We start from the raw sequence: 13,079 nt of genomic DNA, 5'->3' as shown, positions 1-13,079 counted from the left end.
CAACAATTGTATAAATTTGATGATTTTGTTGAGAAACTCGTTCTTCCCATTGATTGAGTGCAATGGTATTTGAATCATCAGAACTTGAACTTGAAAGGTGAAATTTTATAAGTTAATTAAAATTAATTTTTATTAATGAATTTGTACATATAGGGGCAGTTTCATACGTAAAGCACAAATATGCAATAAAGCTAAAATGGCCAGACAAAATTTATTACTTGATTACAACTATTTTTATTTAAATTTCTACATGTGATATATAGATGTAATTCGTAGCGGCAGTTTGAATATATCTATATCTATATCTATATATATATAAAAGACGAGTTTTGGTCTTCTTTTAAAATATTTATAAGTTTTGATGTTATTCTGCAATATTTATAAGTTATGGAATAATATGGATATTTATGGAGTAATTGGTATAAATTGAGCAGTTACATGAGTTTTTGGAGTTGTTGGTATAAATTAAGCCGTTATCCATGATTGCAAAATTATATTATGATTAATAGATATCTAAATTTTGCAGGTATTATATTCAAATGTCAAATAAATTATGAAACATATAAAGCAATAAAATGTGCATATTTAATGACTATATTGTTAACTATATTAAATGCTATTTATAATTATTTATATTCTATTATTATAAATTAATTTAAAAAATTGATTGGTGCAGTCATGGCTTTATAAGAAATGTTTTTGTTATAAAATGAAATGTATTTTTAATTTTTTTCCTTTTATTTCTATAGACATTGACTTTTAAGAGTATTAATATATTTGTTCAATGATAAGTAACGATAAAAATAATTATGTGCATTAATTCTTGGTATCAAATTGGTGCTGCAAGGAAAAACGTTACTTATAAAGCCCTAGACTCCATTAATCAATTTTAAATTAATTATTCAGTTTTTAACTTTTTTATAAAAAATTATTTATCATAATTAACGTGCGAACTTTTAAGTTTTTTTAAAAAAATAGTAAACTACAAAAATGCAAGATTTTAATATGAATATTTACTCTATATAAATGTAAAGTAACGGTCAAATAATTTATGGCTACTAATGGGTGGGTTTCAAATATTTTGTTTTATATTTTTTGTCTATAAATATACGCATTTGCATTTCCTTCTTGCTTTCACCCATTGCATAAAAGATCAGCAGGATTCTTACTCTTTTATCAATTGTAGCATATTTTTGTTCAATCTATTCTATCCACTTTTTTGTATGATTATTATGTTACTAACACAGTGGTCTTACTATAGGAAGGAAACTGAAAACTGGAATTCAGCATAACTATGTCAATGGAGAAGGAGTACAAAGACGGTGGATATATAATCCTGTGAGAGAGAGAGTGAAAGGCGACGACCTGAAGCCCGAGACATAGGCCGTGGAGAGATACTCATGTGAGAGAAGGTGAAATAAAAAAAACACTTTTAAATCCTATTTTGTTGATCATTCTCTGTTTGAGTGATGTTAGTTCATATATATGAACTTTTTCTTAGTGTTAGTTTGTTTTTTCTTTTTTAGTTTTTTCTTTTTTTTTTAGTTTAGCTATAATAGATATTTTTTATAATATTTGTATCGATATGTTTTTCATATTCGTTGTAAATTTCGTCACTTTCATAGTCTAAATTAGGAAAACACTCAAAGTTAACGAAATGTCGAGAGAAAGCAAATTAAGAAGATGAAGAACACAAGTTATCACATTATTTTTGCGCAAATGAAAAAATCATCATTTTGGAGATTAAGGAGGAATATAAGGTCAACAGTAGATTGGGAGAGAAATAAGCATGAGAGAAAAGTTGTGGCGCTCTGATGGTGTGTTTGGTTGGATTTGTACTCACTATTTCTTTTTCTTCATTTTGCTATTCGTATTATTGTATAATAAAGGTTGTTTATCTCTTCTCTTTTTATGGCGGTATCATTGTCCTTCTAATATTTTTTAGTAATATATAAATATTTTATGTCTATTTCATATTAATAGTATTTTAGTATTGAAGTGTGTATGTTGTTAAGGACATAGTATGTAGTATTTTTTTTTTTTTATGTAATTATGTTGTTTCTTATTTTATTTACAATCCCAAATTAATAAAATAAATATTTTTGGTCGTGCATAGCGCGGGGTTCACACTAGTTTGATTAATATCAGAGTTAGGATGTGAATCCTAGCTGAATCTGTAGGTCGGCCCGAATAGCCCGATAAAATTATCAGGTTAGTGCTATAATTTTGCAACTAGAATATAAAACCGTGATAAACGGGTTAACCATTAGGATTGGCTTGACGGGTTAAACTGGTTGGCCCTGGCCAGGTTGCGGGTTGGCTTGACGGTTGGTAGTTTTTAATTAAAAATGCTAGTTTTAGGGTTTTTCTTGTATTTTTGGACTTCATGCACCGCAAATTTTTAGTCTTCTTCCATCTTCATTCCATACCTTTCCACCCGGTTCCACACCAACTTCCAAGTTCTACCTTGACCTTTACTTTCGCCGTCCTGTCATCCGCCACCGCCAAAGCCAATCAAGACAAAATTGAGAATTAGCCTATCAAAATTCAAATGTATTCATCATCTTAACAGTCATGCATGTAAGATAAGATTTCTAATTTTCATAAAGAATTTATTATGAACAATACCTAAATAACAACACAAACACAAGCTTTAGTTAGAAGTAATTCTACTTTTAATTTATCATTGTTTAAGTTGTAGTGATCAAGAAGAAAGACTCCCCTCCAACTATTATTGAAGAAAGACATGAAAATTAGAAGATATTATATGATTCGAAGACAAATAGGAGAAATTTTTTAGAATTAATTTTGTAGAAGAAAATTTTAATCACTAAAGCTTTTTTTTGAAAGCCTTTTGGTCTAAATAGCCCAGTGGATTGTGGTTAGGGTTGAAAATTTAAAATCTGAAAATTTCTCAACACGAATAGCCCGCACTCAAATAGCTTAACAACCTGAGTGGGTTGTCGTGAACTCGGATGGGTGCCCAATTGACATCCCTACGTGGAGTTATGTCGGCTAATATTAAAAAATAAATCGTAACACATTTATTTATAATTTGAAAGGTAAAAAATAAATTGTAACACATTTATTAGTAAATGATAATGTGTGATCACAAAAAGTCTAAAAAGAAAATCAAAGCTACCAGATCTTCTATAAATTCCAATGTAATTATGACTACTACCTTAATCAGAGAGCTCGCTTAGACGAACAATATACGTTGTTTGATTACTTTCTTCCAAATTTTGACTAAAGTTTAGTTAGTACTTATTTTGATTTAAAGTTTCTTTATTGGTGCTGCAGATGGTAGAGAAATGAGATGATAGTCCACAAACGAAAGAGGAATTGAGGCGAGCAGATATCAACGATAAGGAGGAAGAGAGTAACGAGATAAAGAAGCAGCGGCGCAGATGTCTCCTTCATCAAACAATGAAATTGTATATACGTTTGGGCTAAAATTTGTTCTTAGGAGTATTATTTTTGGCCCCATAATATATTGATATAATTCATTTCTAATATTGATGATATTTTTTTTTACATATTCTTAGTATAAAATTGTAAATTTGTAGAATAATTATTTCATGTTGATATTTTTAATAATATGAATTGTTAGTTTATTACTAATGAAACTGAAATTAGGTGTACATATTAAATTTAGGTTATTATTGAATAAATCTTTATTAAAATATGTGTCGCTCTATATCTATATCTTACAATTTAGAGTGAACTATGCCAATGGTTCCTGAATCTTGCGTTTTACACTTAAACAGTTCCTAAACTTTATAAAATATCATGCATAGTTCATGGACTACGGTGTAATCAGATTCATAGTACTTTTTCACAATTCATCACAATTGTGCATAAAAAATTGCACCCCAGGTATGAAGGACATTTTTGGACTTTAACATCTAAGTATGTCAACATATGCTTTATGATTATATATTTTTTTTGAAATGCCACTAGCTTGCAGTTTTCTTGTTTTCTTAAAAATATTCTAAAAGATTTACCTGTTTTTAAAATATACCCATTTGAAATATTTGTGCTGGATTGTGAAATTTAATTAATCTTGATAATATTTACAAAATTATCATTGCATATTATATAAAATTTACTCACATATATATAGATGATTTTATTTTTATATTTATTTTTATTAGGGGTAAGCAAAATATCGATAATCAAATCAAACTGATGTTGTATAATTTGTTCGCATTTTTGGTTTAGAAAGATTTTTTTAAAAAAATTAAAATTTCAAACTATTTTTACAACATTTTATTAAATCATATTTTGAATAAATACTTTATTGAAATATTATTTTATTTAAATATTATTTGCTTAATATATAGTGCCATAACTAAATTTTTAGTTTTGATTTTTTTTTAAATTAAATTTTTTTCGATTCAGTTTATATTTATTTATAAATTTTCCAGTGTCAAATTAATGAATAATTTGAACCTGTTTGAATTTATGGAGTCTCAAAACTCAAATCTTTAGATTGATTCGAATTTGGCAACATTAAATCCAAAATCTGAATATCCATGCCTAACTGCTTCATATGGATACAGTCAAATCAATGGGCTTCTTTTTTTTTCAGCCCAAACAATATTCAAATATCACAAGTAAATCTCGTGGGCCTAAATAGTGCACTCCATGGTAAAACCGAGCCCAAATTCACTATTTTTTTCTCTAATAAATAATTATAAATAAAACAAAATACTTCCCTGTCCCTTAAAAATACTCCTTCCATCCCATTAAATATGCAACATTTGCTTTTTGGCACGTAATTTTAGGTAGTGTTGATTTGTGAGTTAATGAAGAGAAAGTAAAGTAAGATAGAAGAAAAAGTAGAGAGTAAAGTAAGATAGAAGAAAAGTAGAGAGGGTATTGTTTCCATTTTTAGAAACGTTTCATTTTTAATGGGACAAACTAAAAAGGAAAACGTTTCATTTCTAATGGGACAGGGAAGTAGTTCATACCCTCAGGGGACAGAGGGAGTAGTACTTTTTAGGGACGGAGGGAGTACTGTGTTAGCTTATCGTGTTAACTAATACTACTATAGTCCACATTTGATAATTTGTTTGTACATATGATATCGCGCGTGCAAATTTCAAAGTTATCAAGCGAATTTAAGTCATCGTGCAAATTTCAATTCACTGTGTGAATTTCAAGTCATACTTTCATAGACGCAATGCGAATTAATATGCATAAATTATAAATTATTAGAGTTTAGCCTTATATCTATTATATGACTACTCAACTCGATTTGCAAATATCGTGCGAATTTCATGTCATTCTAACTTAAAATGTTTTCGGCTTGTTTCGGCGGAACTGCATCATATAATTCAAATCGCCACTGCAAAAGTATAAAATATTATTATTTCAATTAAATAATTTCTCATGAGAAAAGAAAAAAATTTAGGGAACTAGGAGGAGATTATATATTGTGACACAGATAAAGGACATCTCAAGTTGTTCTGCCGTAAAATAAGAATTAAAGTTAATTATAGATAACTAAGTTTAATTTAAAGTGTTAATCAACCCCTAATAATACATAACTAAGAAACCTTAATCTATATTTACATAAAGAGAATGAATTGAAGAAGAGATATGACGAGCTAGGGGCTTTTGAACTAGAAGAGATTGTTGTATAAAGAAGAGTCGAGATGAGATGGAGCTATTTTTGCCTCTATTATTTTCAGTTTTACTCCCACAAACAACATTATCTGTATTATTATAAACATAATACGGAGTACTACAACATTAGTACTTGTCATCATTTCTATTCCAAAAATTAAAAAAAATTTGAGAAAATAAACAATATACTCATTAGTAAAGGTAGAATGGGAACCACAACCATATAAAGACATGTCATCCTATAACAATTAATTTGATTTTCCATAAATGCTAATGATATACTATTACTATATACTGGCAAATAAATAGATAAAATTAAATATTAGTAATACTAATTTCAACTTTTAATACTAATGATGTATTGAACTTACCAAGTAGATTATCAAAATCGAATATGACCTCCATCATACACGTGATTGGGCTGTTCACAAATAAATAAAATAGAGTATTATTGTAGTGAAAAAAAAAACTGGAAATTGAGTACATATTTTTTAATGGTAACTAATTATAATTTCTATGTTTTATCCCACTTACTTTATGCCGACAAAAGCTTTGAAATCATGTTCTAGTGATTGATTGTTGAATGTAGTGTCCAAAATTGAAGGAGTCATTTTTGCATGCCACAATCAAATTTAGGTAAACCACGTGCATTCATTAATTATTACACAGTAAATAAATAAATAAAATCCTAACTTGACATAGAGTAAATTAGTGATCTTTTGTCACAGTGGGAAGAATTGCCGGAAAAAAGATCTATGCCAAAAACCAAAAGGAAATGTAAGATCATAATTAATTTCTATATAGAAAATTGAATTGAAATTAAAAAGATTATAATTAATTAATTAATTAAAAAGATCTATGCCAAAACCCTAAAGGAAATGTAAGATCATAATTAATTTCTACATAAAAAATTGAATTGAAATTAAAAATCTAAAAAACGTTGAATATATTTACAATCCATAGGTTAGTAGAATCTTTAGGAAAACTACTCGTAAGTCTCTAAATCTATAGTTCGAGTTTCATTTTCCCAACTATTCTAATGACTATTATAAAAAATGCTTATATACTCGCTATTACAATCCTGATAACAAAGACTCTGTCATATGGGTCGAGCATGCACTTTTGGATCCCATATTGCCATTGCAAAAATATGAAATATTATTATTTTAAATTAAATAATTTTTTGTGAAAAAAGAAAAAAAAATAGTGAATTAGAAGAAGATTACATGCTATTACCGAAATGGAGAAGGATACATAAAGGTGTTCCAGTGTGCATAGTGATGCAGTTCTAGCAGTAGACGTCGGGGATGCCGTAAACGCATCAAAAATATTTGTGTCAGAATGACTTGAAATTCGCACGATACATAGAAATTCACACGGTGCTTGTGAATCGAGCATAGAAATTCTTCATCGACAATGAACGATTGATTTTGGCCATATGACATCGTTTAAAGGGAAGATAATTTACAGTTTTTTTTTGTTTAATTTTAATTTTCTACTTTTCGTTTTATTTCCTTTTGAATCCCTAGGGTTTTTTTGAGCGCTTATAAATAGCGTTGTCTTTGTTTCTACAAACTCAATGATATCGTATGACTCTGAATGTGTTTCAACAGCACCGAGCCATGGCTTACAAACAGACTTGCATGCCATAGCGTCTAGAGTAGGGTGTCTTGAGATATTATTTAAAAGAGTTGACTGCCTCATTAGTCCCTAGCTTTTGGGGTTGTGGCACCACAGACCCCTAATCAAAAAAATATCCCTAGATAACTCTAACATTTAATATAATCACGACTGAGGTTCTTTCGGACTAAAACATTCTCATGCCCTATAACGAAATTTTTGTCACTCCACTTCAACGTTGACGTCGTCGTCCCGATTTCATGTCATTGTATTTATCTATTTTCTCCCTAACTTTCTTCTATTATCAAATTCTCACAGTCACAAGAGGGAAGGGGTTTACCGTCTCATCTTAGATGGAGCTTTTATCATTCCACGTACTCCTTCCGTCCCCCATAATTTGTCACCATTTGATCCGGCACGGGTTTTAAGAAATGTAATAGAAAGTGGGTTAAAAAAGTTGGTGGCATGTGGGTCCTACTTTTATATATTAGTTTTATAATAAAATGTGAGTGAGAATGAGTTTGTGGAATATGAGGTCCACTACCAAAATGATAAAAGTGAAAGGTGACAAATTTTTAGGGACGGATGAAAAAAGAAATAGATTACAAATTTTTAGGGACGGAGGGGGTATGATTTTTGAAGTGGAGATAATAAATTAAAAAAGAAAATAAGTAGAGAGGAAGATATTTTTATATTTATAAATATGTTATTTAGAGTGAGACATCTAAAAGGAATTACTCCCTCCGTCCCGGATAATTCGGGTCACTTTGACTGGACACGAGTTTTAAGAATTGTAATGAAAAGTGGGTTGAAAAAGTTAGTGGAATGTGGGTCCTACCTTTATATATTAGTTTTATAATAAAATGTGAGTATGAATGAGTTAGTGGAATATGAGATCCACTACCAAAAACGGTAAAAGTGAAATGGGACAAATTATATGAGACGGATCGAAATGGAAAACTAGGACGAATTATCTGGGACGGAAGGAGTACGTGTTAGTAAAACGAAGGAGTATATATTTCCGTTTTCCAAATAAAAATATTCAAAAATGGAATAATTTAGGGTGAGAAAATTATTCTCTCTCCCAATATGCTAATTGAATTCAATGTCTAAACACCCTCAGCTCGCTCGTCTTGTCGAAAAATTTCTATCTTGATGTTCACTGCTTCGCAATTTCCGCCCAATTGTTCCTCTTCTTTAGGGTTTTGATTATTAGCATCTATAGATTTAAGAAGCTGAGTGTTTCCATCAAATTATGGTTTTGGAAGTAATTTAGGTAAATATTCATTCAAATTCTGCGTGTTTTTACCTGATGGGTTACGGGTTTTCGCAATCATCGCTTTATTTCGTTGATGCTGTTTAGTTATGATCACGGATTTTTCCTTGGGAAGTGGAAATTTAAAATCTTGATATGGATTATTCCCGCGAAAGTGCAATGGTGTTGATTCCGACGCGGTTTGTGTGGCGTTATGGTGGGAGAATTGTGTATATTAGTGGCTCTTTTACCGGGTTAGTCGATTTGCTATTGATTTTTGTTGTCTACTTTGTTCTTTCTAGGATCAGCTTTTGATTTAAGCTGTGCTTATGCTAACTTTTACTTTTGTTATTGTTATTGTTATTGTTATTGTTATTTAAAAGGTGGACACAATGGCCAATGACCCCGGTTGAGGGGTGTCCTACAGTGTTTCAAACGATTTGCAATCTTCCACCCGGTTGTCACCAGGTTGGTTGTTTATGTACTTGGAGCTTCCTAGGGTGAAGAAATGCCCCAAGTGTCAACCAAGAAGGCAAATTTAGTTCCAAATTTGACTGTAAATAGCCATATTATTGTTAAATGACTGTTGATAAGCAACTAATTTGGTGTTTCCCATGAATATGGTATCTGTGTATGGCATGTGCGTTTGGTTATGTTACTATTTTGATATGTTCTGTGTCATAAATTACTGAATTGCGTAATCAAATTGTTTACCTCTACTGATTCATAGCTAGGATAAATTTGCCATCTGCTTTTTGTATCCAATTTTCATAAATTTAGCTTGTGGAGTTATGTACCGTTTCAGTTCAAAAACTGCTTCTTTTTCTGTAGTACAAATTTGTGGTTGATGGTGAATGGAGACATGATGAGCACCAGCCTTCTGTCAATAGTAACATTGGAACAGTGAACACTATCCTCTTATCTACAGAAGCTGATTACCTTACTCCAATGCTGAGCCCACAAGCGCCTCCTTCTGGTCATGGTTCAAGCATGGATGTTGATAGTGAGGGCTTCCAACGCGTGGTATGGTATTCCTGTGCTCATCTTTACTTCCTCTGCCAAACCTCTAATTTTAACATTGCACTTATTAAAGAAGTTAATGTGATGATATTTTCTTATTCAGTCACAGTGGATGTAAGTCTATCTTATTGTTCATCTTTATTACAGGTTCGGCTGTCAGATAGTACACCTCCCGAGCCCTTCCCTACAATGTCAGAGGCTGACATAGATGTTTCTCGTCATCGTATAGCTGTATTCTTGTCAGCTCACAAGGCATATGAGTTGCTCCCTGAATCTGGGAAGGTCTGGATGATCTGTCCCAACATTGTCTCTCTTGCTCTTCCTTTTTTATCTCTTTGATTTACTCAGTCTGTTTTTCAGGTTATTGCTTTGGATGTTGAACTCCCTGTAAAGCAAGCATTTCATATATTGCATGAACAGGTACCTTTATTTGTTAAGTGTCTGTTCTTTAATGTTAAAGTTATTGCCTACCAGACCAGGGCACTATGACTAACATACCTCTGGCAAGATGGTGTCTTGGTTGTCTCCGCTGTCTGTTCTTGGTGCTTTGTTTGACCAACTTTCTTCTGGTAAAGTTACGAACTCTTAAGAATGAAAAATATTCATTTCAGGGGATCTCTATGGCACCCTTGTGGGACTTTTCAAAGGGGAAGTTTGTTGGAGTTCTTAGTGCAATGGATTTTATCTTGATTATGAAAGAGGTAGAGCATTCTGCCATGTTTCATACAGAATTATCTTTCCTAATATACTCCTTTACCATAGCTGTTCTCCTCCTCCTTGACTCCTTGTGCATTTCCACTTTTGTAACCTGATTTTTCGTGGTTATATAATGTCGATCTAACCTTAATACAGAATCGGCATTTTAAAGTTAGTCTGTCCTTCATGCAGAACGCTGTCGATAGATCTTTCTCTCATATTTGACTGGCAATGCACTGTGAAAACTCAAAGATCTCATTCTGATATTTTCTATATGTGCTAGCAGCTTGGTAGGCATGGGTCAAATTTGACTGAGGAAGAGCTCGAAACGCATACCATATCTGCTTGGAAAGAAGCAAAGATTTATCTGAATAATCAAATTAATGGCCAAGGAGCAATAGTTCCAAGACAACTTGTACAAGTAAGTGTTCATATTGAGGCGCTAAATGCCAGCATGAATATTGTGTACGTTGGGCCGATCATTTTATTTTCTATGCACAGGATTGATAGATAGATGATCTTTTATACAGATATCCTTCTGCATATTTGATACTGGCATACTGCTGATCAAACAATAAGTATAATAACTGCCCAATATACCCTTATTTTGTTGATGTTTTCCACCATATGATATAACCCTGGTTGGACCTGTTGGACCTTTTGTTTGTTCTTGTTTTGGTACGATTTAATTTATTTCTTATTGTCATTTATTTCCTTATATATTAGATACTTCCGTAAAAGCTTTATATTGTTGACTTGTAAACAAAAATATGTTCTCTTATATACACTGGAAGTTTTCCAGGCTGGGCCTGATGACTCCTTAAACGAAGTTGCTCTGAAGATTTTGCAAAGTGGTGTAGCAACAGTTCCCATTATTCATTCTCCTTCAGCAGATTCCCCGAACAAAAATCTATTACACCTTGCTTCACTTTCCGGGATACTAAAATGTCAGTATTGTGGACCAGTCACTAACGGTTTCAGTGTGTTTGAACTATTTTCCAGACAATATTTAGCTCCTTGTGGGTATTAGTAATTAAACATGTTGCTTTGCAGGTATATGCCGGTTTTTCAGGCATTCGCCTGGTTCATTGCCAGTACTTCAATTGCCAATTTGTTCAATTCCTTTGGGAACTTGGGTTCCTAAGATTGGAGAGCCAAATCGCAGGCCATTAGCAATGTTGAGACCCAGTGCCACTCTTGGTGCAGCATTAAATTTCTTAATTCAAGGTATCCAGATACATACTAGAAATGGGAGACTTTGGAGTAGTCACATTTCTGTTTCATCTTTGTCTCTATGCAGTCTACTTTTTGTAGCGAAACAGCGACCCAATTTTTCACTAAATTGTCTTTTACTTTCTTGGATGTAGCTCAAAGTTACTGAGTTGTTCCATATGATGGTTTTATTTTATTTTGGTATAGCATGAATTTATGAAAAAAAAATTGACTGACCTTGTAGTTCAATAATTTCAACTTGGAGGCATTACTTATTTTATATGGTTCTGCAGAAAAAAAATCAGTTTGACGAGAAAAGGAAACTAATTCAAACATATTTATGATACACTCCAACCACACTAAACGCCCTTCCTCAAATACATAAATTTTTCCTAGATACTAGTATATTTTTGCCCCCCCTTCAATGAATCCTGGCTACGCCCCTCCTGGGATCTGAATAGATGGTCCCTAGTTATTTCAGACTTATGTTATATTCTGCATATACATGATTTCAGACTCATTCCTTTGCAGCACAAGTTAGTTCAATCCCAATCGTTGATGATAATGACTCTTTATTGGATGTATATTCTCGAAGGTTAGTAACATGCGTATACTGCTGTTTGTCTAATCACAGGTGAATCTATTTCCCCATTTGGAATTATATTAATTAGTCATCATTTTTGCAGTGACATAACTAGTTTGGCCAGAGACAAAATCTACACACACATTAATCTCGAAGAAACTACTATTCATCAGGTAAACACATCTATCGAGTTCGCTTTCATGCTAAAATCGCTGTATCTGTGAATATTAGTTGCATGGTGTCAGTGTGACAGTCCAGTGCCACGCCACAGTAGAAATTGCAGTTTTTATGTTAGTTTGAAAACTCATTCTATGGAATGATACTCATAACTTAGAGTATATTGCTTCTTCTTGATTTCTTATTTTTCTTCATCTCCGAATTGCAGGCGTTGCAGTACAGAGATGACCCATTTTCAGTATACGGCTCCAACATTCAAAGATGTTTTATGTGTTTACGTACAGATCCTCTCCATAAAGTCTTGGAGAGGTTATCCCAGCCAGGTTATAGATTCCTGCTAGTTTGTTTTAAGACGTTTTCTTGCACCTGATCATTTTCCATTCCCTTTTGACACTACTTATATATATACACTGATATACACACAACGTGTTACCTTTTCCTCCGATTCCCATTTTGCATGCTTTTCTTCTCAGGAGTGAGGCGTCTGGTTGTGGTTGAAGCTGGAAGCAAGCATGTTGAAGGTATTGTTTCGTTGGGCGACGCATTCAGATTTCTCATGGGCCATTAAGCACATTCAACAGTGTATACAATCGATGTTTCCGCTCTCATTCTTGCCTGATTTTAAAGTTGATAGGCTGAAAAGATGAGAAATGTAAGTGAATGTAGTTGCTCCATGTCTCTAGCATCTCAATTTTTTTAGAAATAGGCAAAAAGTTCTACTATTGAAATTGGAGAAAATAAGAAATGAAATGGGAGGAGGGTGGATGAATTTTCTTTTCTTTTCTTTTCTTTTATTTATTTATAATTCTTGCCATTATTTGGCCTCTTATCTCTGTTACCCTTTTTTTCTGCTATAATTGAAAGGAAAAATGAAAAAAAATTCTA

The 13,079-nt window shown here is 32.2% G+C and overlaps 1 protein-coding gene across 2 annotated transcripts; it reads left to right on the top strand.

Annotated features, from left to right (window-relative positions):
* Positions 1-8,313: 8,313 nt before the first annotated feature.
* On the top strand, positions 8,314-12,974 carry LOC125200819 (sucrose nonfermenting 4-like protein). 2 transcript variants are annotated; one of them, XM_048098598.1, is made up of 14 exons: positions 8,314-8,527; positions 8,615-8,760; positions 8,890-8,974; positions 9,338-9,529; positions 9,674-9,808; positions 9,887-9,946; positions 10,138-10,227; positions 10,509-10,643; positions 11,025-11,169; positions 11,276-11,449; positions 11,966-12,029; positions 12,121-12,190; positions 12,403-12,517; positions 12,668-12,974. In XM_048098598.1, the coding sequence occupies exons 2-14, from the start codon at positions 8,663-8,665 to the stop codon at positions 12,760-12,762; spliced, it is 1,458 nt and encodes a 485-aa protein (XP_047954555.1). In that variant the 5' UTR covers positions 8,314-8,527; positions 8,615-8,662; the 3' UTR covers positions 12,763-12,974. The 2 variants fall into 2 exon arrangements, with proteins under 2 accessions (XP_047954555.1, XP_047954554.1); XM_048098597.1 differs by having other exon boundaries at positions 8,314-8,760.
* Positions 12,975-13,079: the final 105 nt, after the last annotated feature.

Source organism: Salvia hispanica, chromosome 1 (assembly GCF_023119035.1).
Source record: "Salvia hispanica cultivar TCC Black 2014 chromosome 1, UniMelb_Shisp_WGS_1.0, whole genome shotgun sequence".
Taxonomy (NCBI): domain Eukaryota; kingdom Viridiplantae; phylum Streptophyta; class Magnoliopsida; order Lamiales; family Lamiaceae; genus Salvia; species Salvia hispanica.
The sequence above is the reverse complement of the archived record's forward strand: the minus strand, read 5'-3'. Positions and strand labels throughout refer to the sequence as shown.

What these genes read in the sequence shown, in the direction of transcription:
- LOC125200819 (XM_048098598.1), top strand. Translation starts at nt 8,663, where the DNA reads ATGGATTATTCCCGCGAAAGTGCAATGGTGTTGATTCCGACGCGGTTT. An exon ending in TTCATATATTGCATGAACAG is followed by an intron (nt 9,947 to 10,137) that starts GTACCTTTATTT and finishes TATTCATTTCAG; the next exon opens with GGGATCTCTATGGCACCCTT. An exon ending in TTATCTTGATTATGAAAGAG is followed by an intron (nt 10,228 to 10,508) that starts GTAGAGCATTCT and finishes ATGTGCTAGCAG; the next exon opens with CTTGGTAGGCATGGGTCAAA.